Genomic DNA, 24,393 nt, shown 5'->3' on the forward strand with positions numbered 1-24,393 from the left:
ACCCTCACCCTGTCTTCCTCGGGGGAAGGTGGAACCCTCCTTCCGACCCCCTGCTGCAATCCAGAAGTCTGCTTCCCCTGCCAAAGTGAAACGCGTCCCTATCGACTCCTAGATTTTTGTTTTTGCGTTTTAATACGAACAAAGATAGTTTGGCTACTTCTGGCAGGGCCTGAGGGTTTAAAGGGACATCTTAGCACGTGGAAGGGATGACTCGGATTCCCCCAGCCGCCATGAAGCCACTCGGGACAGCTCAGCAGAAAGGAAGGTTGTCTGTTGCCAACATGCAAGACACGGATCGGGTTTTTTGTCGTTTTGTTTCCTTTTCCTTTTTGGCTCAGCTCTGAGAGCATTACAGAGCTATCCCTTCCCGCCTCCCGACCCTCTTCCCCTCCCCCTCTTCTTTCTGGTGCAGGCGGCAATTAGGGTGAAGAAATCAGTGCCAGGCTCCTGCCTCTGAAGAGAAAGAATTGCTTCGGGAATTGAGTCCTGACACCTGTCTCTGTCCGCGATGGCGAGAGGGGATACGGGGTCAAAACGCCTGGGGAAAGAGGCCAAGCTGACCGACACAGTGGGGTGCGGGGGACCCTCCCTAGGAGAGCGTTTCTTTGGCCTGCAGCTTCACATTGGTTATTAACACGCGGGTTATTAACACGGAGGTTTCCTCTTTTTAAAAGTTCCCTCCACCCACCCAAGACCAGGACCTGGGCTGGAAGCAGAAGAGCAACACTGACAAACCGTTCATTAATTTGCATTTATTTTCGGGAAATAATGTAGATAAAGGGGGGAGGAAAGGGACTGCCTTACATTTCAACAAGTAATTTGCGATCTTCACATCGGACAAATCAAATTTACAAATTACTTTCCCACCTACTGGACGAAACGGCCAAAGCTGTAAATTTCGGAGAATGAAGGTGCACTAAAAACTCACTAGACAAAACAGGGTTGTTTAAAGAGAGAGAAGCCGACGGAGGAATTGAACCTGGGTTTGGGGCCTGGGGTTTTTTTTTTGTTTGTTTTCGCATAATACTATATTTTTATCTTTTTGTTTTCTTTTGGTTTTGGTCTCTAAACCAGAACTGCGACCTTGTGCTTAGACCTGGTGAAGGGCTCAGTCCTGCGCCCCCTCCCAGCCTAAACCCCTCCCCTGTGCCCTGACTTGACTCTTCCCTTCAGACTCCAGGACCCTCCCGATTCTCCGCGCGCGCAGCTTCCTGAAACCAAACGATTTTCTTTAATAAATACACAGAGGGAGAAGGTGTGACAGGGCAGGGAAATTTGCAACAACTGAAAAAGTAAAAGCGCCATCCTTTGAGGAAGAGAGGAAAGGGGACAGAGGGGAAATATTTTTTGCTTTTGTTTTATATATATGTGTGTGTGTGTGTATATATATATATATATATATATATGCTGTATATATCTTAAAGTTCTATTTCTTGGGCTCTAAGACAAGATATGCTCAGTTCAACCAACAGCAACTAAAAAGTTTAAGTGGTCCCTGGAACGGACCTGACTATATACAGCATTCCCGCCGAGGCGGAAGCCTGAGCCAGTTCTACGCAGGGCGGGGCTGTGCGCGAGAGGCTAAGGACACGTTCCTCCCTTGAGTCTCCTACAGGCGCATCGCAGGAGAGGAGGAAATGCCAGGAGGCTCTGGCCTGCAGGCGGGGAGGGGGCTGAGGGCAGCTGAAGGGGTGGCAGTCTGCAGGCGAGAAACGCTTAGTGGTTGTTTTGATTTGGAGTAGAGTGTGGGTACACTCCCAACAGGCAGACACATGCCAGTTAGTGACTCCAGTGTCCAGAAAGAATAAATTAAAGCGTAGGGCTCAAACAGCAAGACAGAGCGAAAAGCCTCTGAAGGCTGCAAGTGCATACATAGTAACTGTCCAGAAAGACTAGAAGAGGACGACTGGGGAGTTCAGTGGGGCTGAGGAGGGGAGCACACAGCTCTCCTGTATAGAATTTGTTGGCCAAGCCGAAGCACCGGTCCCCCCCATCCAAGGGATGGGTAGGGCTTGCACATCCCCCAAGCAAGTGGCACAAAGATGAGGGTGGCAGTGCAGCAATGGGCATCTTTTGGGAACATGAAATTTCGGGTCTGGAGAAGCCGAGGCAAAGGCGGGCGGTGCAGCAGCAGCAACAACAGGACGGGAATCACGGAGGGCGCAGGTAGTTGCGTTTCTTCTCCTCTTCCTCCCACTCTGGGCTCACAAGACCTGAAACCTCCATGAGGCTTGGTCCTTATAGTCCAGACAGTCAGGTGAGTTGAAGTTGAGTTTCCAAGCGGAGGATGCGGCGGCAGCGCCAGGCTCCTTGTAATCCAAGCAGTCGGCAGAGTTGAAGGCGAGCCCCGAGCCGCCGTAGCCCTGGTGGTGGTGGTGGTGATGGTGGTGGTGGTGGCCTGAGGACTGGCTCAGCGGGTGGTGTGCGTGGGGATGGTGGTGATGGTGGCTCGCCATGGAGGAGGGTGCCATAGGGCTGAGCTGGTGCGGGTGGTGGTGCGAGTGCATGGGCGCTAAATACGAGCTGCAGTCCACGCCGCCAAAGTAGGAAGAGGAGGGCGCGGGGTAGCCCTGGCCATAGCTGCCGCCCTGGCCGTAGGACATGGGATAGGAGGCTGCGGCCGAGGCGGCTCCTGCGGCTACCGAGCGCTGCATACACGATGCGTTGCTGGGAGCAGCCAAAGGCTCGGGCATCGACACTGAAGCGGGCGCTGAGCCGGGCGAGATGGAGGCCGGACTCCAGATGGAGGAAGCAGCAGGCGTACTCAACGACGACGGGACCGCCACCGCCGGGTTTCCGCCCAGGCCTGCAGCCGCTGCCGCCGCGGGGTTGGCTGAGGCGCTGGATGCGGAGCTGGAGGACGAGGCGGAACTGGACACAGCAGGCGGCGTGAACTGGCCGCTGCTTTCGGAGCCCGAGCTCTCCCGCACCGGGGACGACTTTTTCTTTGCTGGGCGACTCTTGGTCCCACTCCCGCTCTGCTGCTGCTGGCGGCATTTGGCGCGGCGGTTCTTGAACCAGACCTGCGGCAGGCCGAGCGGGGAAGAGCGTGTGAGGGGGCGAGTAGAGCTTGCCACTCCCCTGCCTCTTGGACCGACTCCGGCCTAGGAACCGCATCCCTCTCCAACTGACGCCTCCACCCTTCCCATCTCCGGCCAGGCCAGACCCTGCATTCGCTGCTCCACCCGCCCCTCCCCCCATCCTTCTGCTCAAAGACCCTCCCCTGGCAAAGTAGGGATGTGCACCTTCCCACCCCCAGCTCAACTCTGTCGGAGGGCGGAACATTTGTGTCTGTCCAGCCAGAAGTTTAGCCATCTCTAACTGCTGCTGTTGGCTGCTTCCCAACAGACCTATGAATGTATGGAGGCCCTGTCTTCTGTGAATAGAGCTCGGGAAACTGCGAAGAGGCACAGAGCACGCCGCGGAATGGGGGACAGTCACCAAGTCTAAGCCGGAGCCACTCTACGCCATGGAGGCCTGGTGCTGGGCCGGGAGAGAATTTGGGTGGGAGCAAGAAGCTGAATTAGAGGGGGACTAGGGAAGAAAGCCTGAACAGAATTTCGCTGGACTTCTTGGCTCCAAGTGGGGAACCAAATAAGACAGTCATAAAGTTCTCACTCCTCTTGGAAGGCCCGGGTACAAGACATGGCATTCCTGTTCTCTCGAGCCTCTGGGAGGAAAAAGGCAAGATAAAAGGCCTTTGAGAAGAGTTCTGAGTTATGATCCGATCAGTATTTTCGGGGCCCTTTCATCACACACACACACACAAAACGAGAAACAGCAAAGCTGGTAAGCAGATTTTGCGTTCAGCATCCTCTCAGAGGAAAGAAAAAGGTCTAATCACACTGTCGCCACCCGTGGGGCACACTTCCAGACAGGGGACCAGGCTTTGGCCAAGCCCCACTCTCATTTCCAGGATTCCCGGGATGCAAGGCCAGGGCAGAGGCAGAATTCAAGACCCGGAAGGAAACTGCCAAGCCCTGGGGAGGCCGAAGAGGCAGGGGACAAGTGTCGGGCTTGGCCTCCTGCAATCCTAAAAAAGACTTCGGAGAGCGAAGGTGCCCCGGGGCCAATGGCCCAATTCAGGGCTCTAAGCTAGTTCCTTTAATTTTGGCCCTCTGCCAGGCCCGGGCCCAGCGCTAGGGGGAGTCTGAGAGGGGCTGCCCAGCCTGTAAACCCGCCCCCACACCAGACCACTTCCCAACCAGGCCCTTCTAACCAGCCCCAGCACCCCTCCCCGGACCCTGAAAACGCCGAGCGCGCTCACCTGGACTCTGGACTCTGGCAGGTTGATCTTGAGCGCCACCTCCTCGCGCATGAAGATGTCTGGGTAGCGAGTCTTGGCGAAGAGCGCCTCGAGCACGTCCAGCTGAGAGCGCGTGAAGGTGGTGCGCTCGCGTCGCTGCTTCCGCGGGGTGGCTGAAGGGAAACGCGGGGGCGCGTCGGGTCAGTGGTGGCCACGCGGACTCGCGCTAGAGGATACGGACAGGACCCTGGCAGGCCCTGGACCAGGTCTTTGCAAAAGAAAGCCGAGCTCCGAGCAAAAAAAGAACTCCCCAGGGAGGCGAGCCTGACAGGCCACAGGTGGGAGAAACTGATTGTCTCCGACACTCCAGGGCTACCCCCTTCCCTGCCTCTCAGAGGTTAAGAAAGGAAGAGAAGTTAAACAATCTTTCTTCCTTCGCTGCCCCCCTGCCAAAACTCTCCCTGACTGGAGGGTGGGGAAGGGGTGTGCCGAAACATGTCCAGGAAAACACTTTCCGAGGTAATAAATGGAGGTGAAGAAACGGAACCTAGACAAGAAGGCCAGGATTTGGCTCAAGTCGTCCACATCCACAGTGCAGAAGCTGGTGCAGGCCACCCATCTAGAGGACAATTTAATTATGGAGGGAGAATCCCTCTACCTTACCTCAGTCAGTCGCTTTGCATAAGGCAAGCTCGGCCTTTCCGGTCAGAGCCAAGCGAGTGTCCATATTCCTCGTTCAGTGTTGAGGGGGAAAGGCATAGATTCTTTCAATCTCTCTCTCACACACACCCCACCCATGGGAAACGAATCTGAGGGTAAATGCGCCCTGTGCTAGCGGTGGGATGACAACTGGAGAGAAGGTGCCTGTGTGGCCGGGCTGGAGGGCTCACGTCTCACGTCTTAGCCACGCCGGCCCTACTTCCCGACCACGATCTGCCCTCCGAGTCAGTGCGCCCTGCACTGTAAGAGACTAGGCAACCGGTTCCCTGGGCCTAATCTGGGACAAAATTTGTGCTCAACCCCAGAGGCTGGGGATTCCCCGAGATTTCTAAGGGACGAGGGTGTGGGGGTCGATGCTCACCCGGATAGCCCACGGAGGGGTGTAGGAGGTCCATGGCTGGCCCGGCTAGACCGAGCCCATTCATACCATATGGGGGTTGTTTGAGGTAAGACATCATGCTAACAGCTGGGTGGAGGCGCCCCGACGGATCCAGGGGGCCGGGGGCCAGGCGCAGTGCGGGGCTCCCGCTGCGCAGTCCTTCAAGCTCTGTTGCGTCTGGGGGCCCGGCCTATGGAGACAAGAGACACACCGAAACCGTCATTCCAAGCCATCAAGTCTTCCTGGTCTTGCCGGAGGAAGGAATCACAGGATGGGGAGGTGACGCAGGCTATGGATCGGTGCAGAACTCGGCTCTATAAGGCCTTAGCTTCTTTCAAAAGTAAAATTTCTGGATCATTATCACCTCTTTTCGGTCTTGGAACAGGCCAGACACTGGGCGCCGTTAGGAGTGAGGAGAGGTTAAAATAAGGGGCAGACTTGGGAGACCAGAGCCCAACCCGCAGAGTGTGCTAGGTCCCAAGACTAGGCAAAAATCTGTTCGGGTAGGAGAGGGCATCACACCACACAAGCAAACATCCCCTCGACCTCAAGGCGGCAGGAGACCCAGAGCATGAGGGGTTGTTTCGTTTCAAATGTTTTTGAAAGTGGGACAGACAGGTAGACTCCAGAGAGCCATGGTGAGGCACTGCGGAGGGCTCGCGGCAGCTGGGCCTCTCCGGGACGCATTGCCCCGAGTAGAGTACCTCCTTCCAGAGTCTCCGCGGCTGGGTCCTGGCCCTGGAGACCACAGCCGCTCTTCCGGTTTACCTCTCCGTGCCTGGCCGCTGAGAGATTGCTTACCCGGAATCCCACCCACACTTCGACCACCGATTCGAGCCCAGGTCCGGCTGAGGCGACCAGAAGGCGCCACCGTACAGGTGGCGGTTCTAACAAGCCGCCCGAAATCACCCGCACCTCGCCACAGCCGCAGGCCGTGCTTCCCCAGAGCAAGCCGGTCCTGGCTGCGGACAATAGGGTCCCGGCCGGGGTCGAAAGGTGACCTGACCAGCGCCCCAAGGGTCTGGCAGATTTGGGGAGCCTCAGTGCAGTAGGTCTGGTGCGCTTCCCGCTTATCCTACTAGCTGAACAGGCGCCCTAGGACCCGATCCAGACTAGAGAACTAGGCCTCTGCGGCGTAGCTCGCGCTGCCCCGGGCAGGAAGGTCGACGCCTGGCTTCCCCAAGTTGCCCCCAAAACTGAGGTGCTACAATCAGGAGTCAGGAAGTAGCGCTGGAAGAGTGGGACGGAGACCCCAGAGGACCTGTCGCTTTAGCCCGCTTCACAGGAACTTAAAGCAGACCTGGGACCTGGGCTATAAGAGTTCAGGGAAAGAAAGAAGTTAGAGCTAGAGAAGGCTCCCGCTCCTCTCCCCAGGGACCCACGGCCTGGACCGGGAGAACTCGGTTTGCAGGGAAGGCGACAAAAGGGAAAGAGCCGGGGCCAAGGGAGAATGGGACTCAGCTGTGGCGACTCTGCTAGACTGCAATGTGACTTTCCAAAGACTTTCTTCAAACTTAGCACTTCAGCTGGGTTACTTCGGAGGAGGCGGGGGAGGGGTGTGGGGCCGCAGCGGAGCTCCGGGGTCCTCCGCTCAGCAAGAGGGGAGCCAGGTGGCTTCCCAGCCCCGCCCCCCCATGCCAGGGACCGGGGAAGCGGGGACCCGTTTGAGGAGGGGGAGGCAAGAGCCACCGACGCGTTCCCAGAGTCCCGGGCGGCCAGCGGCTTTCTCCTTACCTGCCCTCAGCTGCCGGGGCCGCTCACCATCTACCTCACGCCCTCACACAGACCCTCTGGGCGGCCAACCTGCAAAACAGAGCGGCACAGGAATTACCCGCGGGGCCGGGCGGTGGGTCAGGGACCCGCCGGATTTCTTTCTTTTCCCAACTTCCCTCCTCCCTTTCTCTTTCTTTCTAGTGGCTTTGTGCATGTCCCTCCAGGTTTCACTTTATTGCACAGACACTTTGTTTGCAAAGCCCCACACGCTCCCGACACAGTGCCTCGCCCGGGACCGCACCGAGGGGGCCGCAAAGAGAAGGTGGGGGTGAGAGGGGCAGAGCTGGGAGGTGGCTCGAGGTTGCCGTGGCACTCCGTGCAGCGTGGAGGCTGTGGGGGCTGGGGAAGTCCTGCAGAGGCACTTTGCAAACTAAATAAATCAAGCGAGTTACCTTGTCGGAGTGGCTTGTCTCGCCGGGTTGTTTAGGTGATTGGAAATGTAGCCTGATGAAGATTGATCACCTTTCTACTGCCCTCCCCGGGTATGTGAACGCGAGGTGAGTGCGTAACGGGGCTAGGCTGCCAATCCCCGGCCCCGCGCGGGCTGAGTGACAGGGAGCCGGGCAATGGCAGCACGAGCCGGGGGTTACCTCCGCGATCCCCCGCCCTCCCCCGCCCCCTGCACCCCGCCCTCACCGCCCGCCCGCCCCGCCCCGGTCGCGCGCTAACTCCAGGGCTAGACTGGCAAACGCAGGGCAGAGCAAGACTAGCAAGGCGAGCGCCGAGCGGGAGCCCGGGCCGCGGAGGGGAACGCTGGCCCTGAGGCCGCCCCGGGGCTCCCCGCCCTTCTCTCGCCCTTTTGGCGCCCTGGAGGGAGTGGCAGAGAGGAGGCGAGGTGCTGGAGAACCGGTTCCCTCGCTCTCTGGCACGCCACCCGATGGGCTCGAGGAGCCGGGAGCTGCGGGCTAGAGGGGAACGGGCCTCCGTCCCCTCTCCCGACGCCGCGGGCCCCAGAGTCTTCATGCACCGCGCCTCCTCCCGCAGACGCACGCGGCGGGCGGCTCGTGCTGGTCCTCGCTACTTTGCTGAGCGCGGGAGCAGCCCCGAGTGCGCAGATCCCACCTCGGCGCCTCAGGACTCCCGTGCTCGTGAGCGGCACCCGCAGGGGAGGCACGGCCACTTACCTGCTCTTCGACGTCTCCTGGGGCTCCCAGTCCCCACAATAGGTGTTTGCAAATCCTGAATGCTTCTTTTGAAATGTCGGCTCCCAGCGTCCCCTCCCCTTTACACATACACTGTACTTGCGAATCGAAAGGTTTGGATAGAAAACTTTGTCTTTCACACTGGCTCCTTTTACTAGGGACAGTCTGGTGGAAAACGTGGCCACAGACCCTGCCCTCAATTTCCTTGCCTCATGCCGCCGAAGCCTCCTTGAGCGATCTCCCCGGATAGTTCGTACTGGCGAAGCCCATTTCCCAGTCGAACAAACTTCTCAAAACACGTCTACCTGGGTGGACTTTTCAAAGCGCAAAAAAAGTGCGCCCCAACACTGAGTAAGGCAATTCTTTTAAATGGCACCTCCTCCTGAATATTAGGCCGACTTTACTTACCCCCTTTCGAGGAATTCCTACCGCTTCTTCTTAATCTCCCCCCCCGCCCCCTCCCCTCCACCTCAACAGGCGGAGTGAAAAGTTTGAACCGGAGTAAGTGTGAGGGCGAGTCTAGGAGCCGCCGGGCGCTTCGCGGTGGGGAGCACCGGCGCTGCGGGGCCGCGGGGTAGGGCACCGAGAGCGCACCGGGCGCGGGGCGAGGAGGTGGCGGAGAAGGAAGGGGGAGCCCGCTGAGTGAAAAGGGGCCGCGGCCGCCGCTCATCAAAGTGCTTCCCCTCCCCCAAGCGACACTTTCCTTTGGAGTCCGAATAAAATACGGTAACAGAATATGATGGAGGGCACACTGTTTCCTTAACTGCTTCTCAAAGAACCCGGGAGATCTTCTTAGGACCTTTAATAAGGCTTTGGTCGGTTCTTTTGTTGATCTCTCAAAATCAACTCCTTCTAATTGAAGTTGGAGCTGAAAGCGAGCTAATGTTCAAAGAAAGTGGCCGCCAGACTAACGAAATTACATTTTTTTTTTGACGATGAGGGAACATCTAATCAAAGGGGCAAAAGAGGAGGGGTGTGGGGGGGAGTATGAAGGAGAAAAGGTTTTACAAGATCCTTCTCTGGTTCACAAAAGTCAGCGACACGGGCGCTTCTCTCCAGAACAAAGACACCTCGGCCCATTCACAAAAGCAAGAGAAAAAGAGCGAAAACAATAAAAGAACGATAGAAAAGGAAAAACACGAACAAGATAAAGCCTTAACAGGAAAAGAAACTGCGCAGAGCGCAGCGCTGACTCGAGCGGGGACACACCTTGGGCTCGCGCAGGCCCCCGCGGGGGAATCGTTCGCGAGGCCCTGGGCTCCGAGCCCCCGAAATGCGCAGAGATTTAAAGAAAGAAACGAAATATAGCCCCCGCCTTCGGTTCTGAGGAAAAGAGCTGACTGGAGCGCACTAGTTTGCCGGGGAGAGTTGGCCGACGCGCTGGGCACACTCCCCTGAGCTTCTGCGGCTCCGCGCCTCTATCCCGGCGCTATTCCGGCCGGGGCCTGCGCGCTGTGTGCCTGGGTTAGCCGTCTCAGGCCTCGGTGCGTGCCGGGTCTCCCAAACCCTCGTCCTCCCGCCTCCTCCCGGTCCCTTTTCTCCTGCAGCGGCGGCGCAGGGCCGAGGTCCGGCAAGGTGCGGCGGCTGTGCGCGCTGGAATGTGCTCTGGCGGTCCCCAGGGCCCTCCACGCGGGAGCCAGGCTCTCTCGGTTCCAGATGCGGCCGCGGTCTCGGAGAAGTTGGGAGGTATCAAGTAGCACAATTCCCCCTGCCCCCCATGAGAGTATTTATCTAATCCCAAATTGCAGGCGAATTTTCTTAATGCTCAACCCGTAAAACCCCAGGATTAAGAGAAGAAAAAGAGAGAGAGGAGAGGGGAGAGGGAGTGAAGAGGGGGAGATTGAGATGAAAGTTTCTTGTATGCGGCGGAAAGGACTCAGGCAGCACGTCGCTAGGCAAATATTCAGGTGGGAGACGCTGGGCCTGAAGCCCCGACCGTTCCAGCAACGGCCGCAGCTCGGGGAGGGGAAGAGGGGGCCCTTGCCTGGGGAGAGCCGGTGGACTCAGCTCAAGGCCCCCGGGCCGAGGAGGGGGCGTGGGAGCTGGGCCCTGGCTTTAGCATCCAGGTGACCTCGAGGCTGGGCCAGACTCTGGAGGACACTTGGGACGGGGGAGGGGTTTGGCTCCGGGGCCGTGGGATCCCGGCCAGGGGCGGAAGTTCTGCACCGGCCCGCGGGGCTGTGCCCAAGCCAGCCCGCTGCCAACACTCCTCCTCCACCTCGGCGATCCCCGGGCCCACAGCTTCTTTTGCAGCCGCGCGGGCTTTCGGGTCCTCGGCCTCTGGGAGTGCTGGGCTCGCGCCTGCGCCCGGGAGGCAAGACTTTGGGCACCACGCGACGAAATCCGGACGCGGCGCCTTCGCCGCTGGCCCGACCGCGCCGCTCCACGGGGGCCGCTGCGGGGCGTGCGGGCGCCACAAAGCAGCCCGAATGGAAACCCCGCGAGGCTCGGGGCTGAGGCAGGAGGGGCAGGGAGAGGGGCAGCCTAGCGAAGGTTTGTCCCTTGGCAGGTCGGGAGCGGTTTAGGGGAGCCCCCTCTCGGCGAGGCTCCGCGGGAGGGAGGGTTCCCGGAATTCGAATCCTGTGTAAACGGAGTGGGTGACGCCGGTCGCCCAAGTCCCAGGCTGCTCGGAGCTGGAGGTTTCCGTCTGCCGGTTTCCCTAGGGTTAGAGCCGGGCTCTGAGAGCTTCTTCCCTCAGGGAGCGTAGCTTTCTCTGTTCTCCTGCTCAAATGAAGAGGGCAAATACCCGATTTCATTTAGTTCTGGTAACTTTTCAGTAACTTCCTTAAATTCTTGTCATGAAATTCTACCATAGGGTGGTTTTTATCATTTTTAAAGACTGGCGGCTGCATACTTTTTGAAAGGAATTTGTGTGTACTGGTATAAATATTTGTATGTATATGTACGCATTATGATCGAGGCTAACGTATAAATGCTAGTGGACTGTTTTCTCTGTCTCCAGACTTGTTGAACGAGCTTTGTTTCAGTCACTTTGGTAGAGTGATGGAAACTACCATAAAATCGCCAGGTTTTTTTCTGTAGCTTAGAACTTCTTGTTGAAAGTTCCCTTTCCCTCATCTCAAACACACAAACCTGCATACACCCTCCTCCCCTCCAACAATAACCCCTCTTCCTTTCACTTCAGCACCTACAGTCTGGAGGGTTATCAGAAGTCACAGTTATTCCTCATATGAGTGCAAAATTATAACAACTGCAAATTACAGCATATTAGCTTTTTTTTCCCCCAGTGCTGTGGATTCACAAATTTCCTCAAATCTTTAACAGAGATGACCCTTTAAAACATGGTAGTTTACACAGCTTAAGAAAATATGACCAACTGCTTTTCAATTCACATTGGTGTGTCAGCAGGGCCCCTTTGGGGGTGGTGTAAACTTATTCAGATCCAAATACAGCCCAGTATCCTGCCCTGCATTCAAGAGGACCATTTTTTTTTTCTACATGAAAAGTCTTATGAATACAAAAACTTCTCTCAAACCAATGTCAAGTTTTCATTACAAAGAAGTAGCAGCAGTGTTTAAGGTAAGAAAGTTTCTGCTTTTATTGAAAATTTATATATGACTCAGTATTGTAATAAATAAACAGATAACCATTTTCACAAAAAATGACAGTGCTATGCTAAAGAAGAAAATATTAATTGGAGGATTTACTCAATAATGGCAAGACAGATTTTATCAATACAGAATAAATAATAACAGCATTCTTGAGCCAATTTTGAGACCCAACAAAATGTGGGAACCAAGCTAGATGTAATAAATAATTATCCAGAGAAAAAGATGGTGCATTCTCAGATGATAAGACTGTCTTTGTAAACTGATGCATGTCAATTAGTTCCATTCTTACTGCTAACCTTCAAATCACAGGACTTCTCTCAGGCTACGTTAAAAGGCCACCCTCTGAAGAAAGCAGAGGAGTACTCTATTATCTTTACAGTGAAATGTAAAACAACTGCAGAAAATCCCACTGGTAAACAGAACACAGTTTAATAAGTAAATTGAATATGATCTAACTATAAATTTTAGGTAACAGACTCAGTGTTACATATGGCAGGACTGGAAAAAAATCATTCATGACATTTTCTTTATCCCTCCCTCTTAAGCCCCCTCCCACCCCTCATTATGCTATTAACGACAACATCAACAACAACAACAAAAATGTTTTAAAATTTTCCTCCATCAAAAAATGAGGGAAAATAATGAGGGAAGAGTTTTCTTTCTTTGAACAGTTTCTTGAACACTCCCAATACCAATCACTCACAAGATGTCTGTGCAAATCTACTTCACATGATTTCAAGGAAATGATTAATTCACACCAAAAACCCCTTAAACAAAGCTATTTCGGAGTTCAATACAAAATCTGGAAAGGAGGGAGGAAAAGGGGTGGTGGTGGTAAAGAAGTACAATCCAGTCAAACAAAATGTTAAAAGTTTTAAATCAACGAGAATGACTTTTTTTATGGTCTGGGGAACCCAAGGCTAATAAAATGTTGGTCAGGATTCTGGTCCGGTTTCTACTGAAGGACACATTTCTCTTCTTTCTTGGCCATCTTGCCTTTGTTTTGCTCCAGAGTTCGCTCCAAATGTTCATCTTCTTCTTCGGCCCTGGAAATCAAACAGGAAACCAAATTATTTTTCTTCGTGGAGGGCAAAGCGGCACTCCCCTCTCGCTCCGAATTCCAAGCCCCAGAGGGGACGGGGACTGAGGGGCCAGGGAGAGGCTGCCCTGGTCCACTGGAGACCTCTGGATATAACTCCCCGACCCCACCACCCACTTACTGCTTTTCCTGCGCGTCCAAGTCCCTGACGAGCGCGTCGCGCTTGTCCACTAGAGCCACCAGTTCATCCAGCAGGAGTTGCTCGCGTCGCTTCTGGGCCTCGGTCTTCTGCCAGTCTGCAGAGGACAGGAGGCTCCTTACCCACCTTACCCTCCCCTTCCCGCCTTTTCCAGTTCCCTTTTATTTCTCTGCAAAACATATCACAGAGCCACTAGCTAGTAGTTTTTCACGGGGAGTTTGGCCGTCGCGGTGAGGATTTTACCCCTAAAACCCTACTTTCTAAGTATTTTCCATAGATAAGAGACGGCTACGGCCGGGTTGAAGCCTTCAAGAGAACAGGTGTGTGCCGGTGGCCAGCCGGAGGTGCGCACCTGATTTCAGCCAAAGTGGGGGAGGGAGAGCTGGAGGCCCAGAAGAGGTCAGCCGAAGGGTTGGTGGTGGGGGATGTGGGTAAATGAGGAGGCGGGAAGCAGAGATGGGCGATAAAATCCTCCTGAAAAGGCTAGAGAATCTGCCTGAGAACCTATCCTCCTCCCCCACCCCCAAGCTCACTCCATACAGCCCATTCTTCGCTAATTTCCTCTCTGCTCTATTTTAGCAGTTGGATGTATCTCACACTGGGCGCCATATGCTTCACAATAACTTTAAAAGTAGTGAATCGGCTAATTAGCATTTTTCTTTGAAGTAAAAAATAAATTTGCTCTGCAATATTACACTGCAGCTCTCGATCGCATCACAGCCAGTTTTCTTTTGGAGAGGTTTGCTGCGTGGTTTCAAATCAAAGCACTTTTGCAAAGGAAAAATTACATACTTCTTTTTGAAACCCCATGTTAAGGTTGGAAAATCCGATGGGCCGTGCTCTTTCCATGTGTAGCGGCAGTTTTTTGAAGATTTTAGGCCCCAATAATATATTTCCTAATCTTTGCTGGTCTGATAATTTCCTTAAGATGAGCAGCAGTTTCGTTTAATAAAAACAGGACCAAATCGAACATTTAAAGCACTTTTGAAACCAAAGCCAACTGCTCTCTGGCCAGACTGCAAGGGCTTGTAGCTGTCAATCAACCCCCAGTCTACCCCGCCTCCCTCATTAGGAAGGTAAACAATGAAAAGAAGAAGTAGATGATGAGGCAGATAGCCGAACAAATGAGGACCTAAAGGGAAACAGGACACCAGCTTGGGGGAAAAAAAAAATACCCTGGCCACTGACTCCTGTAGCTCCCTCCCCCAGCAAATGCACTTTCCAAAAACCAGAGGAGTGCAATCCTTTCTGGTTTCTCTCTTCTCTCTCCATTGCCCTGGGCAATCATGTTAAAACTCACATGGCTGGTGCTTATTCAGATAAACCTAACAATGCACACCGCTGGTTACCATGTGAATCTTCACAAACCGCACAAGAATGTGCTGGTTCAAATCCCCCCGACCCCCTCCAAAGCAAAATTTATTCAAGACAGCAAACTGCTCAGCAGCTTTATGAAAGCAAATGGAGCTAGAGGGAATTCTATCTCGTATTTACAAATTAAAAATTAGATGTATCATCGTGCAATAAAGGTTAGAATAGCAGCAAAAAACTAGAATATTCTATTTTATCACCATTTCTCTCACTATAAGCTCAAATACATACACACATATATATTAAACATGCTGTATATTAATTACCCTCATTTGATGCAAACCATCACACAAATAGGTACATTAAATAACTGGTCACATTACATTCTTATTTTAAAAAGAAGTGTTCAATTGCATAGAGAGAAATAAACTATTCCTACGGAAAGCTTTTTTCTGAATGTAAGTATTTAAAAAATAATAACGAAACACCAAAACTGAAGAAAAGCCATATCTATCACAATTTTATTCCTTAGATTTAAATGCAACTGAGGTCAGGAATGCTGGACAATTTTCCAATCTGGTTCTTGTTCTTAATCAGTTTCATTCTACTACAGCAGATAAATTAATAGACTCTCCAGGTTGGAAAGATCTTAAAGGTCATCTGGTCTGATTTCAGGTAACTATAGTTCTAGAAGTATTAACTCTGAGAAAAAACCTGCTAAATTTGAAAAAGATTTGTAACTAAATTTTCTAATTATTAAGATTACCAACTTTGATAAATATTAATTTTTCCATTTCTGACCTGAAGAAATTATTCTAATTATTTTAATTTATGATTCTTTACTTCCAAAACATTTTGATGAGCTTTAATACTGGGAAATAACATTTCTCCACCATAAACTCAAGACATATAATTAAGTTGAAAATTACAAAATTTTTTAAACTAAGAAAATAATTTTAATGACACATAATCTTAATTAGATTATTCCTTCTCTATACTTGGCCAGCCACTTTTAAGGTTTTAATTAATAATTAGAAATATCAAGATTTAATTTTTTTTTAAAAAATAAGGTTTTAACAATATGGAGAAGAGACAAAATTTTATATTTTTAGTCCCTTAAGTATTGAATAGTTTTAAAAATCTTAATCTTCTCCAAGCTCAATAACGACATTTCCCATAACTGTAACAAAAACATTTTTTAAGTTATGAATATTTAGGTAATTTTCATCATCTTGCAAATTTAACTGACATTAAATATTTCAGCATAATTTATAGGATTTTTCATATTAAATCTGTCATTACCACATTAATATCTATCTACAAATAATTAGTCAAATTGTGGGGGGAAAAAAGCTATGTGCAGTGAGTAGATTTTATACCAGCAAAACTACTTTTACGTTGGGTTTGCTTTCTCAGAGGAGTAAATTTATACACAATGGTAATTTGGGAAGCTAAATTTTGATGAATTAAAAAAGTTTAATAACACCTTCAAATTGATCAAGATTCACATTTGTATGTTTAAGGCCTAAATTAAAAAAAAAATTAAATCCCCCTTTAAATAGCTTCACCTAGACATAATGTCCTGTTTTTAAAGCCTGAATGTAAGTTTATGTGTTACCTGTTACACATTTTAAGAAAGGATTACTCACCTATAACAGCTAGCCAGATGCACTGACTTTGGCTTGGACAGACTACAATGTGGGTTCTGATTAATTTAAAGATTCCAGTGTACTTTTGCTACAAAAGCCATATCCTCTCACAACAAATAGGATTAAGTTTTGATGCTGCATTTGAGCCAAAGTGTTGAAATAAAGAGATTCTGTTTATGTCTATCTGCACTGAGCTGTTTCGTTAATTCAAAAAACTCTTTTTTTATATATAGGGCCAATTATTCATTCCCTGATTCAGTTTATTTGCTGAAGTTGATAATTACCTTGGAAAAAAGGCAAAGAAATACCTATAAACACTTTAATAGAAAGGACCTAAAGTTCTTGTAGTAAACCTTCAACCTTGCTACTATAAATAAGCCTGGCACTTTGATGAAAATTAACACTAGTTTTGTAAAGAGCACATTGGGGGATTGCAGTCAAGTCTTATCTTTAGTTCCAGTCAACTAGCAATCCTGAAAGAGTTTGCATCATCATCAGAGCAGGCCATTTGATAGGATTCTACCGCTGTACCTAATCAATCTATGGAAGACTGTGGCTGTGCTGTGTAACAAAGCTAAAATAGATTTACAAATGGGGTTTTAGGGGATAAGCTCCTCCACAGGATTACATATTGATTTTAAATATAAAAAGCTTATCATATAAGCCATAACTACAAAAATAGTGAACCTATGCATAAATCCCTTTAGAAGAGCACCCACTTCAAACTCTAAGCCAAGAATAAATCAAGATGTACAAAATCCTAGAGAAGATCCATTTCTTGTGCAGAAAATGAACACACCACTTTCCAAAAGCCCACCCCAATGTGTGCAGAAATGAATTTATCTTTCCTGAGGGGGCATTAAATAATCTGGAACAAAAAAACTATAGGAAAGTATCTGAAAGATGTTTGTTAGCTTAAAGGATCCTGCAACTTAGCTCAGTAGAGTGAAACTCCTGCAATGAAAACACCTCAAGGGAAAAGAAAAAGGTGAAAAAAAAGGCCAAAGTGATTATGGATTCTCAGAAGAATGGATATATTGAATGTTATTATTATTTTGCTCTCAAACCAAGCTGTTAATATTTCTTTCATTGTGCTATGCCTATTAATATTCTGTGCTTTCTCCTGGTGAATGGTTTCACTAGCAGATTTATTTGAAAATATTTTAGTTTATTTATTATGAAAAACATCTCATGGCTACTAAGAAGAAGAGATGGGAAAGAAAAGAGAAAGGAACTTTAAAACAAAGGAAAGCGAAACAAAACCAATCAGTGTTGCCTGTTCATGCGTTTTTCTGCAGTGATTTAATGCTCCAAAAGACTGCTGAACTGCATGTGTGTCCATTCCAAGAGCTGGCTCAGAGGACACTGTCTTCAAAGAACTGATAATCATGATGACCAGTATTTCTCTAGGACAGCCCAAGCCACATATTGCCCAGGCTAGCGAGGCAGGCCTTCCTCTGAGAAAGTGTCTTTATTTGTAATCAACAGGCTGTTTCTTTCCTCAAGCCTCTTTTTCGTGTCAACCAACAACAGAAATTGGCTGAGAGATTTAAGGCACAATCAGATATGGGACAATAGCATTAATTAAAAAATAGAACAAATCCTCAAAAAAGTAACAATTGCATTAAAGCTGTCTGAAAAGAAAAACATTTTTTCCCTCTTCTTCAAAAATACTTTCTACTGTTCTTCCATGTGTACAAGAGGATCAGGCAGAAAAATGTTAGATTATTTAATTAAGACTGAAGGTCTACTACATAGGCGTAGGATGCCAATGAAACTGGGATGTTTTATATGTATCATGGCCCTCCTTAAAGATGGTACTATATGGTAATAATAATGGTTTTGGGATAGAAGCAGGATCTGCCTTAAAAGTCAACTGTATTGTATCAAGTTGCATCTTAGGGATGATTTAACTTACTAAACACGAGAGAGTAAATTTTTAAAAATTGTAATATTCTGTATTGAGCATAATGAATCTATTAAGAATAAACTATAAGAGTTATATATACATTATACATACTATATACACATATATTTTACATTGTACATATAACTATCATATAAATAGAATTTGCTATACCTACTTTTCAAATGACTGTTAAACTTTCCAGTCTCTTTTAAAGACTATAACACGACAACAAAAATTATATCAAGAGGAAAAACACCATTTAGTATATTTGTGCATTTTATTTCAATGGCAAGTTTCATGGAACTTCTTAAATAATTCTGACAAACTTTATAGTCATTAGTGGTATAATTTGACAGCCACTTGAAGAAAATTAGTTATCTGAAGCCTTTTAAATAAAGTAAATCTAATTAATAAATTAGGATATACAAATGTCATATGTATCAAATGATATTAGGAATATAAAAGTAAAAATAAAGCTTCTATAAATGCAGAAGATAGTATTTAGATAAACAGCATGTGTTTTATTTAATAACAATATTAATTAAACTATTCAAAAAATATATGGTTTCATTTTACTTTCTCTTACAAACTTAAATTTCTAGTTTCTGAACTAATTATAATTGACTTCTTATAGATCAGGTGCCTTATCAGGTGAAGAAAGAAATTACCATGGACAGTCAGTGGGTTAAGAGGTCAATATAGAATAGGAAAATCAATTTGCATTGATTAGACAAAAGGTCCATTTTACAGAGCCCAAAGGATTAGCTCTTAAGCAGACATCTTTGAACTATAAGACATTTTCAACTAAGAGGTATAAGGAGAACAGCATTCTAAAATACCAAAGAATTTTAAAAAATAACCATATATAATAAATGCCATAGTTAAGCCAGCTGATGTTTATCGACATTATGAACCATACTTAGGATTACTATATATGTTATTCATTTAAAAGCTTATATAAATGTGTGAAAGTGTTGAATTTATCTCATATGCCTGAATCTTTGACTATTTACTTAATAATAGTTGGAATCTTAAGAACTATAGCAGACTGGATAGTGATATATTTATATGGACACCAATTAAATTCTAAGGTAAAATTTAGAATCTGAATGTGAAAAATCAAAATGATAAATCTTTCTCAAACCTCTGCAGTGGAAGCAACTTTAACTTGCACATAAAATGAAATCATTTAACTACCTATATTTTCTATTTAATGGACTTTTAAGCTTACAATTTTATGTTTAATAGTAAACAAAATGATGATCTGAATTAGGGTCCTAAGGTTTTACATGACTATTGGTTTCTGAATCTAAGACATGTATTTGGAACTCCTATATGTCCCTAGTCAAACCACACCTAGTGAGACTGAAGTATATTACACTCTAAATCTCTTTGACAACTGACACTTTACACACCTCACTGGGCCATGGTGTCTCTTACCTTCAATGGCTAGCATTGCCCGCAATTCCCGATTCAGCAACTCATACCTTCGCTCTAAATCGTGTTCTTTTTCCCTAGGCAAGTTGCAAAAGTTCATCAATATGCTAATTACTAAATCATTAAACACTTAAAAAAACCTTTAGGTTACATTGATTTTAGGACTCATAACTGACTTTCCTCTTTAACTTTAAGCTACTCAAAACAAATGATACACAAACCTAAAATCTTCCTCAGGGTGAATACTTACTAGTGGTATTATTTTTCTCCTTCAATTTTGAGTTGCACAAAAGCATATTTTAATCTGTGGATAAGTAATCTTATTCTTCAATGCTTCTTGTCTTAAGTGCCAGGTATAAAGCTATTTCATAAAATATTTTTCATAACTGTCAATAAACACCTTTTTGTCTAGAACTCCATGTGAAAAGAGTACAAGAAACATCAAAGTACTAGCAGTGCAAATTTAATAGACAATAAAAAAAATCAGGATTAATTAAGTTCTGTACTTCATAATTCTTTTATTAAGTCAAGGCATTGCAGAAATGACAAAAATAGAGGTTTTCACTAAAATAAAATGTAAACCTGCTTCTTCCCACACTAGGTGGCATAATATATAAGAATACTGCTAGTGAGAAAAAGGGACAAGCATTAAGTCCTATGTGAACTAAATGCTAAAGACTTGAGAATGCTTACATTTGGTTTAGTCTCCATTTTACTGTAATTCTTGGAGTCATAAAAAGGTCACTTCTGTGTAAATTATTAATCTTTTATCCCAAAATTTAGGGTAACATTATCTGTAGAATACAAAGGTACTTTTGTCCTTATTAAGAATTATTTAATTTTTAACTGAAAATTTGATGTTAAATAAACTTCAGTTTTATTCCTTTTTCTCCTTAATATAAACCAAACATCCTTTTTTGTGCACAAGTGATTTCTTAAACCCCCAAATTATTTACATTACTTGGCTTTATTATAATAAATACATTTTTTCAGTATCTAATACTCTATTTTAAAATTCTTACTCTTCAAATAAAAATGGTTATATAGTATTTTAAATTTTATTTTTATATAAAATATGATCTCTAAAGAAAGAAAAAATTAAGCCTAATAAATATGAAATCCCAAGAAAGACAATGATAGAAAGTCTAAGATTCCTCAATGTTGTAGGAAAAACAAGCAGTGATAAGTACTTACAGGAGAGACAGCTGGTTCATTCTTCTTATTAAGGCATTTTTCTTATTAACTAACATAAACCACTCCTGCATCATAGCTTCTTCTTCTTCTGTGTTCCTTCCTATAATTTAAGAAGAGGTATTGTTTTTTCTATTTTACAAGCCAAATAACAGTTCAGCATAAGTCTTGTTTTTTTTAAACATGAAACATATTTTAGCTAACCCAATAGTACAAATTAAACTGTTTATAACAGTTTATGTATAAGATTAAGGTCTGAGAAAAGGAATCAATATTTAAAAATTCATAAACCAATCTCTAAAGGAGGTATTATTCAGCATGTATATTTCAGTCCCCTGAACATATCTACAGATCATACTAATGCACATTTAAAAAAAAGTGTTCCAACTTTTAAATCCTCCCCAGAGGTTGACTTGTTATTATATTTCAATGAGGAACTCATGAAGCTAACAGACTTATGGTCATGATAAAAATAAATAAATTAATTAAAAACCACATTAAAAAATCATTACGAGAATTACAAGACTAGCAGGAAGATCAGAGAAGTCAAGAGATTTTGTGAGAGCTTCCACCTGTAATGACTTGCTTTTTTTCTTATTTTCCTTCCCAAAAGTAAACTGAAGATATAAACATGCATATACATTTCCAGAACTCATCATCCCTAATAGGGTAAACACTTGCAAATTATTTTAAATATATTGTAAATAACCAGGCTACAAAAATACTTACATCTATCTGTGAAAAAATAACATAATAATCTTCAGTAAATGAGAAAACATTTGAGCAGAGAGATGATTTTAAATGTCAGGTTCTAAATTTACTGATTACACATTTAAAATTCATTTTCCCTAATATTCATTCCATCATCTATAGTACTCCTCCCCTCAAAAGGATTATAATATATAGCATATATTTGCTATTATTCATATAGAAGAAGGCCACAATCATACTTGAGAAAAATATTAATACCCCACCTTCTTCCTCCAAACTGCCTTCAAATTGTATCCAGTTAAATTTATAATTCTTTGACTTTGTTTTCTTCTGAATTTCATCCATGATTGGTTTACTGTTTTGCTAGGCCATTATTTAATACTTCAGTCCAACTTCTAGATAGATTCATAGGGTTAACTTAAATATCTAGCAAAAAAACTAAATATCCCAGGTGAAGCCTAAATATCCTAATTTCCTAAGTTTTATTTTCTTCTTTAGATATTTTCTTTTAACTTTCAAACACACTACCAGTTCATTAAAAAATATTCAAGCAACACAGAGATATAATTGAGTTAAAAGTCAAGTCCTCTTCACCAACCCCCTCTCTAATTTGTCTATCTACCTCCCTTCTCCAGAAGTACTATAACAGTTTAGCATATCTTCTTCCAGACCACATAGGTAGCTATGTCTAATACACACAGGTATATACCATGTCTGGACACATACATGTTTTTTTTTCTTTAACATAAGGGCCCTCGATTTGTTGTCATGCTGTTCAAAGATCTACTTCATTCTTGTAATACTTGCATAAATTATGGATGTGACATAATTAACTATTTCCACATTAATAGAAATTTGAAGAAAGTTTTAGAATGAAAATAGACTATAAAGAGCTGATCTGTGTGTAAGATTAAACATGTATTTCAGAGCATCCCTGTAAAACAGATGTCTGTTTTTCATTATTAGGGAAAAGAGTGAGAGATATGTGCTTTCATTAAAGTCTGTTAAACTTTATGATATGAAGCAGATCTGGGATAGATTCTTTTAGAGTATGAACAAAAGTCTTTTATTGTTTTACAGCATTTTTAATCTCTCTTTTAGGGTAACTGGTTTTGTATTCACTTTGGACCATGTGATGTCTTGACACTGGTCATGTGATATAGGCTGCGATAGGCACAAATCCCTGGGTAGCAACAAAAGAAGAAAGAGTAAAAAGAAAAAGCTGAGAAAAAGCTTGCAATTTGGAAAAAGGCCAATTGTACCCTGGTGAAGGCCTTTTTGATCAGTGAAATGACACATGTGTGCAATATTAATAGGTGCCGTTTTTATGATATTTTGTTTTCTGATTAAAGACTTAATTTTTGTGTTCATAACCTCACTGGTTTCTAAAAATATAAACATATTAAAACTTTGTTTTGAATTTAACCTAAACCTGTAATTCAGGCTTTCAGGCAATAACACTAGAAGCATCTAGCCTACTCTTAAATTAGCATCATTTTCTTCAATGGAAGACTGCTTCCTTGAGAACAACAATACTGATGTGGTACTACTGTGTTATTTTCAGTTTAACTCATGCCTATGATTTCTAGGTAAGAATAAAAGATGCACCTTTCCTAATTATTAGGAAATGAGGAGAGTCTCATGTTTAAAAAGGGAATAAGCCAAACAATAACACATATTTAAAGATATATTATTCAGTGATACCTAGATGATATAAATTAACTGAAAAACATATTTGAGGTTAAACCATCACTAACTCCTTATCTGAGATAGTACACAATGATGGAAATCTATACTTAGCCTTTAAATTTTCTTCTAATACATCATCATACTATTGTTTTTAGGGATTTAAAATTTTTTAAATTTAAAAAGCTTTTAAAAGCCAGTAAGTTGAACCATTACAAATTAATCCTGACTTTAATAACTGGTTAAAGACCCCTTTAGCTTTATAAGTAACAAAAAATATTAAAGCCTGTGATCACAGTGAGCTTTTCTCATTTCTCCTCCAACCATTTGTTATTTAATCCAATACTAGTAATCCAATTTGTCCATCAGACTTTTAAAGGGCAGAATGCAACTTCCTCAGCTTAGACACTTTTCAAAGTACAATATATTTTTCAAATGAATGCTGGATGTTTCATTTTTCCCAACTGTTCCTAGCTCTAATGCATGAGGAAAAAAAAGAACAAGATGAACATTGTTCATACTGATTAAGTAAGAGCTCATTAAAGAGCTGTCAGTGAGGTACTTTGAATATGCATGAAGCATATAATCAGATCTAGTACCGTCACTAGAGGAGAATACGGTAAGTACAAAGGATTGATTTAATTACTTAGAGTGGGCTGTGGTGGTAAAGCAGTCTTGTTAGTGCAAAAAGAAAAAGAGGTTGTATTCTGGCACTGTTAGAAAAAAGGCAGTTTTAGCTTCTGCCACAATACATAATCTCAGAATAAAGCACTTTACATTGTAGCTTAAAATGAAGATTGTCATTATTTTATAAAATGCCCATAAATAATTTTATCTTGTTTAAACTCACCGAGTTAATTATCTTGCTTTCAAAATTATCTTTAATTTGTAATCACAACTACATTTTTATCACCTTAGAGCCAAAGCTGAAATTTAAATATTTTTTTCAGTTTCATGAACTGAAAAATTCAAGACCTATACTACTGAAGACCATTTTAAAACTAAAAAAATGACAAAATTCTACAGTTCAGTACACAGTTACTAAAATGTGAAAGCATGGCTAGGCTGTTATACTATTTTAAAGCAGAGTGCTTCATGTGTATTATAAATATACTATCAATAAAATATCACCTTAAAGTATTGACTAATTAATACTGTGATAATTTTTTTTTTATTTCCTTAAAGAATTCAGATTTTTATTCTGCCTCCTGGAATGTCACATCTTTCTGACATCACAATCTCTTATTGTCAGTTTTCTCTTTAATTATGATAGCCAGAGTATGATTTATAAAAATTACTAAATAATGAAGCATAATAATAGCAGAAGTCACATGTAAATATGACTTCAAATAATTCTTCCTATCACACAGTTAACAAAACCTACTTAATACAAAGCAGAATAATACAGCACTTCATGTAGTACAAATAC

The 24,393-nt window shown here is 44.9% G+C and overlaps 2 protein-coding genes across 16 annotated transcripts in view; both read right to left on the bottom strand.

Moving 5' to 3' along the window:
* Positions 1–740: 740 nt before the first annotated feature.
* On the bottom strand, positions 741–10,243 carry OTX1 (orthodenticle homeobox 1). 4 transcript variants are annotated; one of them, XM_055400520.2, is made up of 5 exons: positions 8,243–10,243; positions 7,080–7,148; positions 5,328–5,535; positions 4,268–4,419; positions 741–3,023 (listed from the first exon to the last, which is right to left on the bottom strand). In XM_055400520.2, the coding sequence occupies exons 3-5, from the start codon at positions 5,422–5,424 to the stop codon at positions 2,205–2,207; spliced, it is 1,068 nt and encodes a 355-aa protein (XP_055256495.1). In that variant the 5' UTR covers positions 5,425–5,535; positions 7,080–7,148; positions 8,243–10,243; the 3' UTR covers positions 741–2,204. The 4 variants fall into 4 exon arrangements, with proteins under 4 accessions (XP_055256495.1, XP_055256494.1, XP_088697446.1 ...); XM_055400519.2 differs by lacking the exon at positions 8,243–10,243 and adding an exon at positions 7,511–7,718; XM_088841320.1 differs by lacking the exon at positions 8,243–10,243 and having other exon boundaries at positions 7,080–7,718.
* A 1,551-nt stretch (positions 10,244–11,794) lies between these two features.
* The window catches only part of EHBP1 (EH domain binding protein 1), a 385,114-nt gene continuing 372,515 nt past the window's right edge, over positions 11,795–24,393 (bottom strand). For all 12 annotated transcript variants that reach the window (XM_055400514.2, XM_055400518.2, XM_055400515.2 and 9 more), the window contains 4 exons: positions 20,571–20,670; positions 19,380–19,453; positions 13,053–13,167; positions 11,795–12,878 (listed from right to left, as the gene is read on the bottom strand). In XM_055400514.2, the coding sequence (XP_055256489.1) occupies positions 12,788–12,878; positions 13,053–13,167; positions 19,380–19,453; positions 20,571–20,670 (380 nt within the window). In that variant the 3' untranslated portion in view covers positions 11,795–12,787. The remainder of the gene's footprint in view (positions 12,879–13,052; positions 13,168–19,379; positions 19,454–20,570; positions 20,671–24,393) is intronic.

Source organism: Moschus berezovskii, chromosome 11, assembly GCF_049115385.1.
Source record: "Moschus berezovskii isolate FMDL1 chromosome 11, NW_MosBer_1.0, whole genome shotgun sequence".
Taxonomy (NCBI): domain Eukaryota; kingdom Metazoa; phylum Chordata; class Mammalia; order Artiodactyla; family Moschidae; genus Moschus; species Moschus berezovskii.